Source organism: Notamacropus eugenii, chromosome 7 (assembly GCF_028372415.1).
Source record: "Notamacropus eugenii isolate mMacEug1 chromosome 7, mMacEug1.pri_v2, whole genome shotgun sequence".
In the NCBI taxonomy this organism is placed as follows: Eukaryota; Metazoa; Chordata; class Mammalia; order Diprotodontia; family Macropodidae; genus Notamacropus; species Notamacropus eugenii.
The window spans coordinates 101,081,327-101,100,535 of NC_092878.1; the positions used below are offsets into that span (position 1 = coordinate 101,081,327).

The 19,209-nt window shown below is 39.6% G+C and overlaps 1 protein-coding gene across 9 annotated transcripts in view; it reads left to right on the forward strand.

The window, feature by feature from the left end:
* The window catches only part of TENM3 (teneurin transmembrane protein 3), a 3,393,579-nt gene that overhangs the window by 3,330,908 nt on the left and 43,462 nt on the right, over positions 1 to 19,209 (forward strand). For all 9 annotated transcript variants that reach the window (XM_072622672.1, XM_072622671.1, XM_072622669.1 and 6 more), the window contains one exon: positions 353 to 1,227. In XM_072622672.1, the coding sequence (XP_072478773.1) occupies positions 353 to 1,227 (875 nt within the window). The remainder of the gene's footprint in view (positions 1 to 352; positions 1,228 to 19,209) is intronic.

The following is a 19,209-nucleotide window of genomic DNA, read 5'->3' on the forward strand; positions in this document are numbered from 1 at the left end:
AAAAGTACTGGGATTTAGTGCTTATTAACTGCTACGAGGATGCAAACCCAGAATATATGGGCTCATATCCCCCCATTATCCACTGACTCACTACATATAGGCTAATTTGCTGTTTGTGTATAGCTCTAATACATCTTTCTATGAGGTGTATTTTTAAGTAAAATGTTATTTCCTCCATCTGTCTTCACATGAGACCTTTAAGCTTATTTTACTGTGGCTATTGAAAAAGCAATTTTAAAGGAGTTCATCAAATGGAGGTTAATTTCACTGAATGGTCTAATTTCATTTAATGCCAGTAAATTAACAGCAGTGAAGTAACAGGCTAACCAAACAATTTCCTTTTTTTATTAAGGTGCGTCTGGAATGGCCCACTGACTTGGCTATTAACCCTATGGATAACTCCATTTATGTCTTGGATAATAACGTAGTTTTACAGATCACTGAAAACCGTCAGGTCCGCATTGCTGCTGGGCGGCCAATGCACTGTCAGGTCCCTGGAGTGGAATACTCGGTAGGGAAACATGCAGTTCAGACAACCCTGGAATCAGCCACAGCAATAGCTGTGTCCTATAGTGGGGTCCTATACATCACAGAAACAGATGAAAAGAAGATTAACCGAATAAGACAGGTCACAACAGATGGAGAAATCTCATTAGTTGCTGGAATACCCTCAGAATGTGACTGTAAAAATGATGCCAACTGTGACTGCTATCAGAGTGGAGATGGCTATGCCAAGGACGCCAAACTCAATGCTCCTTCCTCCTTAGCCGCGTCTCCAGATGGTACACTGTACATCGCCGATCTTGGAAACATTCGGATCCGGGCTGTGTCAAAGAACAAGCCTTTACTGAATTCCATGAATTTTTATGAAGTAGCCTCTCCAACTGACCAAGAGCTTTACATCTTTGACATCAACGGTACTCACCAGTACACCATGAGCCTCGTCACTGGTGATTACCTGTACAATTTTAGCTACAGTAATGATAACGATATCACTGCAGTGACTGATAGTAATGGCAATACTCTCAGAATCAGACGAGACCCCAACCGGATGCCAGTGAGGGTGGTATCCCCTGATAACCAAGTCATATGGTTGACCATAGGGACCAATGGATGTTTGAAAAGCATGACTGCCCAAGGACTGGAGTTAGTTTTATTTACTTACCATGGCAATAGTGGTCTTCTGGCCACGAAAAGTGATGAGACTGGTTGGACTACCTTTTTTGAGTAAGTACAAAAATTCTCCTTTGTTCTATAAAATGCCATAATATCGTTTTTAAAGTTTAAGGTGTTGAGATTTTGCCTCATATAACAAGCTGCAGACAAAAAACATGGTATAACCAACCCCTCCCAAAACACACGATGGATAAACCTTGCTTTGGGCGTGGACACAACACATATTTTCCTTTATGCATTTGATTAAATAAGAGCAATAATGGCATCCACTGCTTGCAACTGTCACAGTAGGGGAACTGTAAAAAAAAAAAAAAATCTTCAAAAAATTCTGATCAGTCAGTCATCACCTCTATGTGTTTTTAAACTTGTAAAAGTCCTTAGAAGACTTTTATCTTCAATTACTTATTATCAATGGACAAATCACTTCTCTGTGAGGACAGGCAACTCTTTAAGGCTGGAAATTTCAAAACAGTTGCCAAGCTGCATTGGTGAAGGGACTTTCCTCCCTGGGAATTCCTCATCTGAACAAAATCACAATTCCAGACAATACATACATACATAGGGCAAAAGTGCATGTTGGAAGGAAATATGATATTCACTACCATGAGCAAATTCAAAATCGGTCAATTAAAGAACATTTAATAAGTACCTTCCTACTTGTATGCCAAAGCATTGTGCTAGGCACTGAAAATACAAAGACAAAAATTAAACGGTCCATATCCTCAAGGAGATTATACTCTATCATGTACACTTAGGGACAGATAAATAAAATATACAAAGTATTACAAGGTAATTTTGGTGATAAGAGAAGAGACCTCATTTTAGAAATGAGCTTCAAAAGAACCTAGGGATTCTAAGACACAGAGGAATTGCTTTTAAATTCAATTCAACAAGCATTTGTTATGCAACCAAGACAGCATCTGTGTGTAACTAACTGATCCAGCTAGGAAGTTATAAGGAACACCAGAAGAAACGAGTAGCCAATAGCCATCCAATGTGGCTGTTTAAACAGTAAAGTCCCCTAAATCAGTGAGAACCCTCAGTGAAATTAACTGTGGTCCATTTTAAGACCCATGAACTTTGCAGTGAATATGCACATAAAATCAAGTGGACTGATGACTTATTTGAATAACTTTTCAGGGGTCACGCTGGAGAATTAAATGCACACAGACAATACTGGCAGAGGCTTTGAATTAAATGTAAAAACTCCTAACTTTGACTTCATATTATAAGCTAAGACAAAAATTTTCCATGGAACAAGTCTGAAGCTGTGATGGAAGTTGGTGGTAATGTGCTTTAACATAGAAACCTTTTGGTTGCATATCACCTTTTCTAGGATCCGTAAAGTAGAATCAACCTCATAATTTGAATTGCTTCTACTTTTGGAGCAAGTTCCGTTTTAATAAAATTAATGTGACCCCGCAGCAAGATTTCCTAAAAGGGATAAATCTTTTTCAGCAGAATGACATTAAAATTCTGTTCTTAACATTCCCTTTCTTCATTTTAGAATCGCAATAGGTGGGGAATAAATTGGAAGTTAATGGAAGGCACTTCCTTTGCACAGTTTTTCAAAGTCATAGTTCTAATGCGAAAGAGGCAAGAAAAAAAAGTATAGAAAAATGCGTTCCAGTGACATGAACTTGGATAGGACAGTGCTCTGATTACTAGATTCAGGGAATGATGGCAGCATGGATGAGATATTGGTTTAAAGCAGGGCAGATACCTTGAGGTAAATTGCCATTGCAATTGAAGAGCTAAGTCCTTCTTTCTGGGCGTCATCAGGATGTATCTTTGTTAACAGGGTAATGTCCTACAAAACAGCAACCCTTTGAAGGCAGATGTGTGTTTTGGTTTTTTGCCTTTATATTTCCAGTCCCTCACAGAGTCTGGCACATAGCAGGAGCTTCATAAATGCTTATTGAATCAGATTAGTACTGAACCAGCACTTTTCAGCAGATTAAATGGTCTACTCCCCAACTGCAATGGAATTTTAAGTATTTGAAAGCATCAAAGACAGGGCAGTATTCTGGTGAATATTATGACATGTAGATCAGTTAGTTTTAAGAGTGAAGCATTAATTAAATGTATCTTTTTTGAAGAAAAAGAGCTGTAATGAAATATAAACAGAGTAAGAGCTAGGAAGGATCTTCACAGATGAGGAAACCAAAATCCTCTGTCTCATACAGATAGCAAGCAACAGAGTCAAAATTGAAAACCAATACCTCTCCAAAAATTCAGGGCCTCCTTCTTTGCATCACCCTGTAAACAGCTGAAAGGGACACAGCAAAGGATTGTTTGCAAAGCACTTCCCTGGGAGGGAAGGACAGGTCAGTGTTATCATCTCTGTTTTACAAATGAGGAAACTGAGGACCAGAGCTGAAGTGACTTACCCAAACACACAGCTAGTAAGAGGAAACCAAAACTAAAACTCAGTTACTTAATCTCCAACTCCACTGCACCTCAGGCATATGCAAAAATAAGCCAAATAACAAACTAATAAAATGAAAATGAGTGACTCTCAGATCCAGTAGGTTTAAAAGAAAAAAAAATTTTTAATGAGAGCTCATCACCATCACTCTTCTACTGGTACAAATCTAGTGAACTTCAAATTAAAATGTATTTATTAAATTTTATTTTACGATAATGATTAATTACCATTCCCAAAATCATGACAATACTTTACCCCACAGGCCACTCCCATTATTAAAAAAAATCATATATCTGTTTAGATCAGTACATTGGGCACACTAGAAAAATACTGATTTATTCCACAAATAAGAACTATTTTGAAGCAAGATTCTCTAAGAAGCATCTAATGTTTTGCCTCTAGAAATCTACAACAGAACCTGGCACATCCTTACACACACACAAATTTACAATTCTATACATTTGTAAAGTGATAAAAACTTGAGATGATGAGAATTATGGGGAACAGAAACAAACAGGATATGTAGAAGATTTGACCTGAGGTGTTCAAAACGGTCAAGTCAGGATAACAAATGATCTTTCTCTCTTTTATGTCCATTCCTGCCTTTGGACTATAGGACACCCAAGTGCCACTGGTACTTTAAAGGGTCAAGACCTTTAGAAAGGCATTCAAAAGTCAGTGCACATAATAAAGAGAGGATGGAGTGAATGTCTGGCCACAACTCCAAAGCCAGCATCTGGGCTGGGAGATAGCCGCACGTTCATGTCAGCATTTTGATGGAGATTGAAGTTGGAGGAACTTGGAGCACCTGCCTCTACCCTACGGCCCATACACCTACTCATCAGAGACGTGACCACAGGGGCTTCTGGGCTGCATATTAGATCCTAAAACACAAATGGAACAGGAAGAACGACTCCACTGATAGAGGCAGCAGGCAGATCCAAAGCCCTGACAGATTTAAGGTGTTTTTGTAGTCTTTTGTAGGTTGACTGGCTTTTGTTTTTTGTTGTTTTTTTGTTTTTTTATGGTGGGCACACTATCAGAGGATTAGTACACATCAGTGATATTTCATTTCACATTTGTGCGTCCCTGCATGTCTTCTGCATACCTGCCAAGGCTATTTGGAGACTCAGGGAGGTTGAGGAGGGAATTAGAAGACATTTGACAGGAAGACAAGTTTTGTAGAAAACAAAACCAGGAGTGCATTAGATGCACAATTATCCTTACCCATGGAAAGAATGCTTATCTGCTCACATAATTTCATGGTATTTTTCCCTTAGGACAAGAAATGCATGCTGCATATTCAGAAATTCTCACAGAGTAAACTCTGGTAAGGGCACAGTGATTTAAAAAGAGAGATCACTGTCTGGGTCAGCCTGGAATATTGGAACCAATCTTAGTCAATTGCACACTTGGGAATAACGGGTCATGGTTACATCTTCTTTTCTGTTCAGCTAAATTCAACAAACAAATTAAGTGCCTACCTACTTTGTCCTGGGAATAGAAATATAGCAAACTCAGGGTCTGCTTTCAATGAGCTTATAATCTAATGGAAGAAATGAAGAATTATAACACACAGAGGTTGTAGAAGGGGATGGTGGTTTGGGGAATTTTTTCAAGTAGGAGTCAGCATCAGAGGGAAATCCTTGAAGGAAGAAGAGACTTTAACAGGGAGAGATTAGCCAAAAGAGAGACCCAAGGATCAGCCAGCAGATGAACAAATCCAGGAAAAAAGGAAAGGGCAGGAAGTGAAGGAGAGACCAAGAGTAGTCCAGTTTGACTAGAACTCAGACTGGATGAAGGGGAGTGATGGGAGAGAGAAATATATTTGGTATGAATGTGCACACCCAGCCTAGAGAAGAGAGAGGAAGGCCTTTACTCTGTACTCAGGTTAAAATTTGAAAGCCAAATTCTTTTTCTATGTGTTCAGCTTCCTAGACTGTCTGGTGAATAGACACTGAGGATTGTGGGGAAAGGTTATTTTCTTTTCCAGGGGGAAAAAAAGTAGAGAAAAACTTGGAATCAAAAAATTTTCCTGACTTCTATGTAACATATACAGGACATAGTCTCTATTCAAGACATCTTAAAAGGTAAAATAACTTAAATATCTTAGCTGCCTGTCAAATATAAACTTCATTATACTAACAGCTAATCACTATGAGGGTAGCTAGATGGCACAATGGACAGAGTGCTGGAACTGGAGTCAGGAAGACCTGAATTCAAATCCAACTCAGATACTTACTAGCTGTGTGACCCTGTGCAAGTCACTTAATTTCTCAGTTTGCTCATCTGCAAAACGGAGATGATAATAACACCTACCTCCCAGGACTGTTGTGAGGATAAAATGAGATAATCTTGATAAAGCGCTTTGCAAATCTTTAAGCACTATAATAAATGTTAGCTAGTATTACATTGTCATTATTATTGGTGATAAAGCTTGAATCTATTAGTATGAATTTGCATTTATGAAATGCTTTTTGGTTTACAAGGCAGTTTCCCAGGACAACCTTGTGAGGAAGGCGCTACAAATATCAATATTACCATTTTACTAGTGAAGAAACTGCAGGTTGGGGAAGGAGCATGATGTGTCCAGGATGATAACAGTTAGTACCCTGAGATTCACATCCAGATTTTCTGACTACAAGGCCAGACCTCTTTTCTCTGCACCAGAGCTCATGGTTTAAGCTGAATTAAATTGGCAGCCTTTGCATTCCACATGGTCACCGAGACGGACAGAATTTGGGAGGTCAAAGAAACATATACACACATCTTCCTACACACTTGGCCCAGACGTGAAAGTAAGCATGATGTGGGTACCTGTGGAGCCTCAGCAAGTCACTTAATTTTTCCTAGATCTCAGTTTCCACATTTGTAAAGTAAGCCGTTGGCTTTGGAAATCTTTCAGCCCTAGATTGACCCTTCCAAAGATCTAAGAAAACTAGACTATAGGCTTTCTAAAGACAAGATCTGTGCCTTATTTCCTCTTGGCATTTGCTGCAGCACATGCTCCATCCACATCTGTCAAATGAACCAATGCTATGGATTAAGGGGAGGGAGCAGCTGAAAGCCACAGTTGGTGAGGAAACTTCCCCCAGAGAGTACATATTATCTCCAGTGGTCACCAAGAAAATGCTGACTTGCTTTTGGAGAAAGCCAAGGCTTTGTGGTTGTCAGCTGAAATAAAAAAAAAAACCAACCGTGCTTGCCCCTGCCTGTAATACCTGCTACTGGGGACAGTAAGGTTGATGAATCACTGAAGCTCAAGAGTTCTGAGATGCAGCGGGGTGAGGTCCATTATGTGACTGCCTGAGGATGGGCAAACCAGCCCAGACAGAAAATGGAGCTGATCGAAGCTTCCACACTGAGCAGTGGTAGGGTCAGACCCATGAGTGGATGCCACACAAGTGCAGGGGATACTGAGAAAGGGGAAGACAAGCAAACAAAAATGTACAAACAAGGGATATGCAAGATAAATAGCAAATAACTGAGAAGGAAGGAGCTTGAGTTAAGAGGGATTGGGAAAGGCTTCCTTTAGAAGGTGGGATTTTAGTTAGGATACAAAAGAATCCAGGGACACCAGGAGGTGACTGGAAAATGCATTTATATATGTATATATAAAATTTGTGTATATGTATATATAAAATTTGTGTATATGTATATATAAAATTTGTGTATATGTATATACACATATATACATACATATATACATTTATATAAGTATATATACATATCTATATATATCTATAGATATCGATCACTAGATAGGTCTTCTAGAAAGAAAGATACACATCTCTACCTTTACGGTCATAACTGACGTATACTTCCATCAGTATTGTATTAATTTAAGATTTTGTGTGTGACCTCATGCCTTTCCATTTGGTATGAAAATGCAGAAAAGGAAATACGGGATTCTGATATCAAAAGAAAATACACGATTTCTGACTGGTGGAATTTTCCCTCTGAAAGGAGACATAAATGTAAGATTTTTTTTTTTTTTTTTTTTGCTGTTAACAAATCAACAAGCAATAATTGTAGGAGAGAGAAACTTGCCCCCCTCCCCCCCAAACTGGTGGTTCAGGCCAGACAAAAGTGAGGAAGGCTAGTCACCCAGTTGTTGAAACTTTACATCTCTGCTGGGGACAGATGGCATCTGGAGCTCAAAGGCATTCATTTCAAAAACGGAGATGAAGTTTTGTTCTTGGCAGCTATTTCTTTCCATGTTACAGTAATTACCCAGTGCCTCTTGTGATTCATCAGGGAAGTGGCCGATGGCCTCTGGAAGCACCTTCACTGCTGTTGTATGGTCTGGTAGAGGGGCCATATTAGGTGTCAAGTGGTTTGTAATGCAGCTTTGTGAATCGCAGGTAGGATTTAGAGTAATATGTTTCATGAGCTGAATAATTCCTTATTTACTGATTGAGTAAACAGCCAGCTGGCCTCTGACCTCGTCTCCTACTTGCTTGCTGGGCAGTAGAAGGGATGTCCAGCTGGCTAATGGCATCCCCCTGTGTGCTGATACTGTGATAAGCCTAGTTATTCGCTTGAGTCAGTATCACGGACTCATTCCATGCTGCTCTTTATACCGTTTACAAACAATTGCCTCGCATTATAATTCCTAAGCTTAAAATAATTTCAGAAGGACTGAAAAGATCTCACTGGCCAAAAATGTTAGTTTTTCAAGTTCATACCTAAAATGAAACCTCAGAGACCATTCCAGGCCCTGAACAGTGAAATGCACACAAAAGCAAATCCAATGTATTGAATTGGGCAATAGAATAAATTATTTAATAATAAATGGTATTTCACAGTTCCCTGCATGCTTACACACATAAAATAAAAACCACTGGAACATATCTGGGGCTTCTTTTTTGCCCTGCTTTGAGAAGAAAAAAAAAAAGATGTGAAGGCAAAGAATTCTGGCTGATTTGTCCAAGTATCCCCCCCAGGTAGTAGCAGCTACTCTATTTTGTGACTTCCCAGTTTGGGAACTCTAGGTTTATGAAGGTGGCTGGGTAATTTTTCATGAGTTATATTCAGATTTGCAGACCAAATGACTGAGTTCCCCTCTTTCCCCTGTGTGTAAGGGTATATATGGGTCTCTGGTTTCTCATTTGGGTGCTATATCATCCCTTATTTTATTTGAGCAATAGAGAATGAGGTTCGGAATCATTTCTTTACCATGGACCATACCATGCATCCTTGGCAAATTTGAATTCCCTCTGATGTCAGTTCAGTATTTCAGGTAGCAAAACTTACTCACCTAAAGACCTGAGTAAAGAGTTGTTACATAAGCTATATTATCAGATTTTGGATTAAAACTAAACCAAATCCTTATTCAGAATACGGTATTTATCATTTAACTGATGTTAGAAAATTCAGTAGTGGTTACACCAAATTGGAGGCTGGAGGTGGGGAAAGTGACTTCATTTCTAATGATCCCAAATCACACTAAGTACCCTGACATCTGCAGAGATATTTTGTTCTCCTTAAGTGAGGCTAATTCACTCTGAGCTCTCCCCTTCTGGTATTAAGGAAGGCACAAATGCCAGGAAAGCATAGCATCCTGACTAATATTCCACAGTTCAGAGATAAGAGGGTAATTTTTCCTTGATGGGTATCTGACATGCAACGTAATAATATTAAGCATGGAAACCACATTTGAAAAGTGTTTCTTCAGGGAAAGGCATATAAAAACTGTTGAAGTGTTAGTCTATTTTATAGAAAAAAAGAACACTGGTAAATTTAAGGGAACTCATTTTCCTTTTCCTTTTTGCTTTCTTTTTATTAAGCAACATGTGTTAGCAAATTAAGAATGATTTGCAAGAGATTTATCAGCATACAGCTATTTTGCAGTCTTGGGAAAATGCTAAGGTTGATTTCTATTGCCACTGTGTTTGATTGTTTAATATTTTTGCTTTAAATTTTTAATTTGTTTTCTATTATAATACGTATTCCCAAGGATATCAATGAAAAATGCGTACGCTATTGGATAAAGTGCCCGCTTCAAATTTCAAACGTGAATTTGAACATTCTTAAGGTTACACTTTTATTACAACATCTATTCATTTAATATTTTTCTTCCTCCCTCCCCCAATATAATCATAAGGCAATTAATCCTGTCCACTTTTTGAAGAGCAAGAGGAAGAGTGGATGGGGAGATGTCAGGTTTCCAAGAATGGCAGAAAAAAATCCAAGAAAAAGTTAAAATACAAATCAAGCAAATTCTTTCAACATGTCAGCTCTGTTTTGGGAGTGTGATTGGTAATTCCAAAAGCCACATTAACTCTTTCTGGTCACTAGAATACCATTTAACAAACTAACCTTTTGGACACTTTCAAATTCCCCGAGTGTCTCTGATGACTTAATGAAGTTCTGAGGCATGTCTAATTCCCTTAAACTAGTTAACAGTTATACAAACTAACCCAATGATCTGATATTTTCAGGACCCATTGCAAAACCAATTTATTTGTCTTGTGACTTCTTAATCTAATAACTGTCTAGTGGATTATATTTAATACCTAAAATTTCTGCAATATACTGATCTATTTTAGATGGCTCTGCGAGAAGAGGCTTAGGAATGTAAATGTCTACCAAAAACTAGAGAGGAGTTTCATTTTTATTAAAGGATAAAACAGAAAATTGGCCAGTGAACCTGCTCTTGTGGAGGGGGAAGCAGGAGGTAGACACACATAGTAACAACTCTTACTCTTTGGTGAGCAGGGGCAGTAGGGACTTAGGGAGGCCTCTGTCCTGCATTCTGTAACCCCCAGAGGGGTCCAGGATGTGCTTAGGGCCTGCGGGTTTGGTTTGGAGAATCTTGAAGACTTTATAGGGGCTTCTTTTCTCACCTTAAATTGTTTTCCAGTCACAGGTAAAAAGAAAGGTTTCTCTAAAGAAGCCATGGCAATTCTGAATCCTTCCCATTGTCTTTCAGTCCGTATCTGGAATGACAGAATCTCAGGGTTGGCTTGGCTATGAAGCTGGATATGAAGTCCCTCTATAACATCTCTGACAACTCATCCAGCCTCCAATTCACACTAACACCACTCTGACCTTGGGCGAGGAATTTCAACTCTCTGAGTCTCAGTTTCCTCATCTGTAAAACGGACATAATACTGGCACTTCCTAATCCCACAAGCCAGTTGTGGTGAAGGCAGTATAAATTTGAAGCACTAGATAAATACATGTTCCTTTGATTATGTACATTTGACTATACAGCTCCTATAAGATAAGAAGGAGACTCCTCAAACGGTCAGTGCTGTCTTTGAGACAGGATCATCCCTTGGGTTCTCCAAGCTTCTTAGGAATGAGTGCTGAGAAACCATCGTATACCTTTCCTTTATTCATCATAAGATCATAGAGCTAGAGCTGGGAGGCCAGAGGTCATCTAGTTCACTCCCCCACCCAGATTTTATATTACTTCAAAATAAGGCATCTGAGATGTTCAGAGGTAAAGAAGTACCCCTCCAAGGTCACACAAGAAACGAGTGTGTGGTTGGATTTGTACCCAAGTCTTCTGACTCTAGAACCAGTGCTCTTTTCACTGGGCCACACTACTATTCAGATGCTATTTCTTAAATCTGACTTTTATAAGCTAAGGATTTTCTTGAAGCTAAGCCTGTGTAACTGAAAGCAACGTGTGAAAAGCAGAAGCAGTAAAATTGAGAGTTTCTGAGGAAAATACCCAATCAATAACTTTAATATTCAGTAAAAGTAAAGGTCAGATACAGAGGGAGGAGGGAAGATTGGAGCGAATGACCAGGCTTGCTAAGGAAAAATCTTTTCCTGCTTAGACAAATTCTGTTAGGAAATTTGGTATGTGCTGAGCTGCAATCCTCCCCTCCACTAGCATGGTGAAGGCAACCAAAGGCCCAGATATCTCCAATAAAGTCCTCCTCTGGTGCTACATTATGGTATAGAGATATCCCTGGGCTCTTTGGAGGATATGCCAGCATAGCGTGAGCCCTGGCACATCTTGCTGAGCTGGAAAGGCTTTGAGAACAGGCTTGGCAACAGACTATGGATCTCTCATCCAAGGACCAGACTAGCTAACTTTGGAGGAGCTCATCACCAGAAGGTTGGCCACTGGGTGATGAATTTTTTGGCCCCAGCATCCAAATACTAAGACATAGAGGGGGATCTGCATTAGTGGAGGGAAAACCCCATACTAATGATATCATGTCTCCTTTCAAGTACTGAAAATCAGAAATAAGTTTAAGAGAAGCCTAAGGGGTTCAAAACTTAGCTGAGTCATAGAGAAGCCAAAAAGGAGCCAAGAGGACTTTGCATGCAGAGGATTCAATCTGTTTGGGCAGAAGGGACAGCCAGAGTTAGATTAAATTGCCATTATTAATAATAACTGAGGGTTAATATGAAAAGATCCAGTTTTCCCTAGCTATTTATGTTTCTTTAAGTCTTGCTCTACATTGTCTGTTAATTTTCATATATGATAACTAAAGGTTAGCTCATTGTTAGACCTTATTAATTTACGTTTACTTCAGAAAATTAGTAGAAAAATGTTGCACTCTTCCCTAAAACCAAACATAAAACCTGAGAGTAATTCTTGAAGTCTCTCTCAAGTACTATAATTAGTAGGATTGTTTTGGGGGGAGAGGGTTCAGTACATATCTGTACATATTTTTCTCTTTTTGGGATCAAAACAGCATATTACCATCAACTCTGTTAATTGAATAGGAGACGTCTTTCTATCCAGACCAAATGAACATAATCCAGGCAATATGAACTACCTGGTAGTGCCTTAGATTATATTTAAATATTCAGTACAAGCCCCCCAAACCCAAACTGATAAGAGAATGACAACAAATACCAGAGGGCAAAAAAAAATTGGAATTAGACCCTGGTCATAAAACATTCTGTCAGTATCCAATTATAACACAGGGGCAGGAAAAAATGATGCGAGTACCACTGCCTGATGCCTTTTTGAAAAGGCCACTCTTGGTGGCCCTCCACTGACCCATACCACACATCCCTTTATCTTTTTGCTGTCTTTTGTCTTTTTTGTCCTTTCTATCTCCTCCCTTTCACTTCAGATTCTCCTCTTTCTTCCCTGTTTTATTTCTCTCCAGGAGTCCCCAGGCTTGGCTTTGACCAGCTGGTAGTACTCTGGACTAAAGAGGTGGCTAGAACAGTGCCTATGATGAAATCATCTTCCTTTTACTCCTGACAGAAATTTTATTTTGTTGTTAATGTATCTGGGTTTGTAAAAAAGAAAAAGAAAAACTAGTCGTGTAGGGCTTTGGAAGGCACTCACTTTCCCTGAAGGGAAGGAGATGAGAGCTATGACTCATATAGCTCATGAGCCTAACAAAGAAAAGTGGGTGGCGCTTAGAGCTGGAGAGAGGCAGATGTGAAATACTTCTTTGGACCCAGTTAATATCCATCTTTGCAAGGTCTGCATTTGGTTTAAGAACTAAAGCATGCATCTTGGTAGAATAAGTAATATGGAGTAGCTGCTTTCAAATAAAAAAGGAAAGGGATTCAACGGGTTAGGCATGTATAAGAACTGTTAAAACTTCAGTCTGTATATTTAGGCATTACATTCCATATAAATGCTCACTAGTTTTGTATAAAATCCCTTTTCCACATTCTTGACGCTTAAGCCCTCCAGAAAGGCATCCCCACTCCTGTGGCAAATCCAAGAGGAAATGGATTTTTTTTAAAGCCCAAAGGGTCCTAGCATAATGCACAGTGCAGTCTCATGTACCCATTCGCCGAGAGCATTAACATTGCATTACCTAATTACGACAATCAATGAGTTATTAAGAGCCCGCAACAATTCCAGCCGCTGTTCACTAAATCACAAGTGTGCTGTGATGTCTTAAAAATTGGGCCCACCAGTGGCTAAACACTTCAGCACATTGCATTATAGCTTTGCTGATCTCAGGGCTTTGTCCATAAAGTATATATTGAAACCAGAAGATCTGGTTAAGAGTAGGAAAACGTCTGGATGTGTGATTTCAGACCATAGTTCCCTATGGCCTAAATAATAACCATAAAAGCTATTTTTTTTTAACTCTTTGGAGGCTTCCTTCTTTCTACCACATAACTTCACATTTTCTAGCAATGTGGGTTCTCTAAAGAGATGCTCTCTACCTCCTTGCATTTCTGTGTTCCATCTAGCTGCCTGAGGTTAACCACTCCGTTATTCCCTTTTCTTCTTTCTCAAATTCAGCTTTGCCCCCAACCTCCTCCTTCCAGATTTCAGCAGCTGCTTGACCTCTGCCACTTTTTGGTCTCTGTAGCATCCTTTCTGTATCTCCTCAGGGATAAGCTTCACATCTGACATTCTCCTTGGCTTCCTAATACAACTAGTGCTTTTCCTTTCCGATTCCAATTTGTATCTTCCCAACTCATTATCAATTCATTGATCTGAAACATCCCTTCTGTTTTTTGTTCCTTTTTATCATCGCTGCTTATCTGCCATCCTCCCCCAGATCCCACTGATCCTCTCATTAACAGAAGACATTTTTTCCTGTTTGCTTTACCATTCTCATGACTTTTACTATTCTGCCAGACAAATGTAACTTGTAAGAATCCTACTGCAATAGAATTACTGTGTTGCAGGATTAACTACCTACATTACATGGAGGTTGGTAGGAAAGTGCACTATTTAAAAATACTACCTCACATTTATAGAATTCTTAAAGGCCTGCATTATGGCAAAATGCTTTTCTTACAACGTCCTAAGTTAGGCAGTTCAAATATCATTCCTGGTGAGTGTACAAGTGAAAACACCATCTCCAAAAGGTCAGCTCAGTGGTACATTGAGTACAGCACTGGACCTGAAGTCAGGAGGACCTGAGTTCAATGCCAGCCTCGTACTAGCTGTGTGATCTTGGGCAAGTCACTTAACCCCAATTACTTTGCCTTCCCCACCCCAAAAAAAGGTCATATGACTTTTCTAGAATCACACAGCTTGTGAATGTTGGAGTTGGGACTCAAACTTACTCCGCCATAAGAATACTAATAACAAAATAATAGCAATCATCATGGTACATCATGGAATTTGAAGATTGAATAAAAGTCAGTTTCCCCTCCCTCCCATTTTATAAGTTCAATTCAACAAACATTTATGAAATGCCTAGTTCAGGCAAGGCCCTGCACTGGGACCAGAAGGAGAATTGGGATGAGACTTCAGTGGCATAGGGAATTCCTGGAAGAGAAAGCTCCCTTTTCCATTGAATGTTGGCACTTTCTCTGCTTTTTATAGCGTTCATGAGCTACCAGTACCTTGAGAGATGAAGCGACTGACTTAGGGGGTCACACAGTCAGCAGGTGTCAGAAGTGGGACTTCCGTACAGCCTATTCTTGCCCCAAGGCCTGCTGGGGGGATACAAAGATGAATAACACATGGGATCATAGAATCAGGGGTGGAAGGGATCCTAAAAACCACCTAGTTTAACCTCTTAATTTTATAGATGAGGAACCAAGTACACTTATTTGAATATAAGACTTATTTGAATACAAGAAACCCTCATTGTCTAGGCTCATAGAGGTAGTGTCAGAGATGGGATCTGAACCTAAGTCTTTGTGACTCCCAAGTCCAATACTATCGCCCAGGCTTAAGAAACTGAAGAATCTTAATGGGGAGAAAAGCAAGTAGACAACTGACCATAATACAAGGGAAAATGAGATAAACGCAGAAGAGGACAGAGTAAAAACAAAGAGAAGTTTGAGGAGATAGAAATCCCCTCTGGAAAAATCAGGGAAAAATTCATGGAGGAAGGGGTGTATGTTTTGAACCTTGAAAAAAGAAAGAATTTGGCAGATGAACATAGGAAAGTGGCCAGGGTAGGAGGAAGAAATCTAGAGCACAAGAAATGTCATGAAGAAACATTTAGAGACCAGGCAGTTTGGAACAAGAACAAAGGGCTGGAATTTACTCTTGTTGGTCTGAAACATGGGAGTGTCTTTTGCCAAGCAATGGAGGATCCTAATGGATAGGGAGGGTGTGGTGGTTTTGAAAGGACAAGATCAAGAGTTTTTACTTTACATCATAGGCAGCAGGGAGCTAGTGAACTTGTGTGAATTGTATCCCCTGATAAAATGGATTTTTAAAAAAAAGGTACAAACTCAGGTAGTTGTGGCCACAGTGGAAAGGAAGAGATCAAAGGCAGAATTGACAGCTAGGGTGAAACACTGGGGTGGTGACCACTTTCTCTCCTTTCCTCTTCTCTCCAAGACACTCCTGTCATCACTAACCCAGATTCTCTTGCCCTAGGTAAGGGACATTTCTCCCTGAGTCCACCTCAGTTCTCAACAACTAGGTAGTACGATAGATAGAGAGCTGGGCCTGGAGTCAGGAAGACCCAAGTTCAAAGACCTCAGACACAATCCCTACTCTCAAGGAGCTTCCATTCTAATGGAGGCATCATGTCCATATACAAGTATATATATACTATATATGTGTGTGTGTTTGTGTGTGTATGTATACATACAGATATACATCCATATAAAATAAATGCAAAGGAGTTAATGGGGGATGAGAGAAGGTTTCATACAAAAGGTGGTGATACTTAAATTATATCTTGAAGGAAAAAAAGGATTCTCTGAAGCAGAGGTGAGAAGGTATAATTCTCCCTCTTACATTTATGGGTCGACAAAGTCGCATTTATCAGTTACTTATCACATGCCACACATCATATTAGGTGTTGGACGTATTAAAAAAAACTAAGCAGTATCTGCCGTTACGTTGGGGAATAAAACAGTAAGTCTGTAGATAAGTAGATATGAAATCCATAAATAGGAATGGTGGGTACAGAAGGGAGACAGAGGTTATAGGGGCTTTCTACAGCAAGTAGCACTTAGGCTGAGCCTCGGTGGAATTCCAGGAGGTGGAAGTGAAGAGGGGGTTGCATTGTAGGCCTAGGGTGCAAAGGCGCCAAGACAGTAAACATTCAGAATGTCATGTTCAGGGAACAGAAAATAGTCCAGTTTAGTTATAATGTAGAGTGCATGGCAAGGAGACTCAGGGAACAGAGAAAAATGAAACCAGCTTGCAGAGACAGGCTGCAGCCAAACACTGAGGGGCTCTACCTGACAAACAGGAGAGTTTGGATTTTATGCTACAGCCAAGAGGCATCTTGGTGGGGAGGGTTGGGGTGGGCGGCATGACACCCTCAGACCTACACTTGAGCAACATCAATTTAGCTGCTTTGGGGGAGATGGCCCGTAAAGACATAGAGGCAGGAAAATAAGGCACTGTTTCACAGGGGCCTCCTCAGGCTGAAAAATGCCATCAGCACCAGCAAGAGAACGTTTCAGACAAAAGGACTTTGTTCTTTAAATGAGTTATGCCTTCTTCATGCCATCTCCATCCTCATTCAGTAAAAATGATAAGACTAAAACATGATTCCTGACCAAATGGGGGCCAACCCAGAAACTGTGGAATACACTGAAGAAACTCATTCTAGAATTCCTCTTCTTCAAATGCTTTTACCTCACAGCCTATGAGCTTCCCACCTGGACATTGTCGCTCCATGTAGAAATGAATTTATAAGGAGGGAGACATTGGCTCAGTTTCCTTGAAGCTTTGCAATATGTCATTCTCTCCTTTTCTGTAACTATCACAAGGGTCCCCCCAGTGCTCCAAAGAAGTATTAGACCACAAATAAGAAAAGAAAGATTTAAGCTGTTCAGCCTTTGTGGGCTACAGAGGATGCCCTCTGCCTTAAGGAAGCAGAGCAAGGAGTCAGAAGCTACCCTGTCAACAAGATTTAGTGAAATGTTAAAGTAGACTGACCTAGTCCACGCTTATTCTTATTCCTAGCTAAGTGGCACAGTGAATAAAGTACAGACTTCAATGTCATGAAGCCTTGAATTCAGTTTTAGCCGCAGATCCTCCTTCACTAGCTCTATTACCCTAAGCAAGTCACAACTCATGGTCTTCCTCAGGTAACGCATCTGTAAAACGGAGACAAAAACCTCCCAGGGTTGTCATGAGGAAAATATAATGTTTTTAAAGATAATATATAAAGCCCTTTGTAAACTTTAGAGCACTATATAAATGCTACCTGTTATTACTGTCCTGTCCATTATAAAACAGAAATACTGAGGGAAAAAAAGAGGCGAGGACTCTATATTTTCTCTGTCCTATCTGTAACATGTAGGTAGTAGTCAACTAAGTACCAGATGATCCAATGATTTGAGGTTTGTTTGATTGCTCAACTTACTAAATGTGTCTGGGGTGATTAAAACATTTTCCATGGACTACCAGCACCTGATTTTTGAGGACTTCATAATGACAAAATTGCAGCTGAATCCAAAAAAGTGATGTATTTCTCTAGGAGATAATTGTTAAAATGCATAAAACCCCTGAGTTTGCTCCCAGAGGAATAAAATCCAAATTTCTTTTAATGTAAGTATTGGAGATGATTGTGCAGCCCCACAGAATACAAAATCAGCCCGGCAATGTAGTGGGTCTGCCTTGAATTGGGTTCTGGTTTGTTGAGTTCTGCTGGTTGAGTAGGAATCGGAAATAAAGAGAAATCTGTGCCCGGAGGTACTCCCCAGAAGACATCTCTGCAGTACCTGTCCTCTCAACAGTGAAAGAAGGGGTGCATTTGTGCTTCTCGGAACCCTTCAGATTTTTGGAGGAGGTGACAGAGATTGGAACTTCAAGGTTCTATCTCCCAAGCAAATCCATTACAGACACCCCAAGTGTATTTTTCCTCCAGGAGTTATTTTGTATTTATTAGTGGTGTACATATTATATCCCCCCCAAAGGAAGGGACTATTTAATTTTTATATCCTCAGAATGTAGTAGAATGCCTTACACATAATGAGTTATTTAATACTGTTCACTGAATTGAATTTACTTATGGCATAATCACTACTTTGTGTTATGCTGCTGTAATAACAGCTAATATTTACAAGTATGAATAGATGATAAAAATCAGAGGAAGTAGTAAGATTAATTCTTCATGTGATTTTTTATTCCCATCTACTTCAAACAAGATGAAATTATTTTTAGAAAAATGAAGAAAAAATCATCAAATAATAAATTCTGCTTTAAAAAAAATCGATTGTCCAGGTTTAACAGAGTGATGATGGAAATGTTAACAATGCAAATTAAACTTAAAAGTGTGTTGAGCTTAATTTTTTTTTCTCAGAGGGCTGGATATTAACCGTTACCAACACACCCCCTAACTTCATCTCGTCTAAATCAAAATACCACAACATACTTGACATGGCTTTATTTGAAGAACCACTGAGTGAGACTTACCATCCCCAAAGTAACAACAATCTACTTTTGGACAACATTAACTGTTAGAACATTTTCCCTCATATCAAGCTAAGTCTCTCTGAAAAGTTTCATTTGTGGCACCTCGTTCTGCCCTAAAAGAATCCAAACTACCAGCATACAGATGCTTGATGCTCAAATACTAGGCAAGGGTGGGGTGGTCATATGCTGCCCTGGCAGACAGAGAGACGGAGCACCAATCAGGTCATTGGAAGAGAGAAAATCTCTTTCTTGTGAATTTTTTTTTAAGTAAGGTAGGTACATTCTCCCCTAGAACGTCCTGCCCCTCCCTCCACCTTAAATTCAAAAATTGAGAACTAACCATTCTTTCCCCTGAAACTGG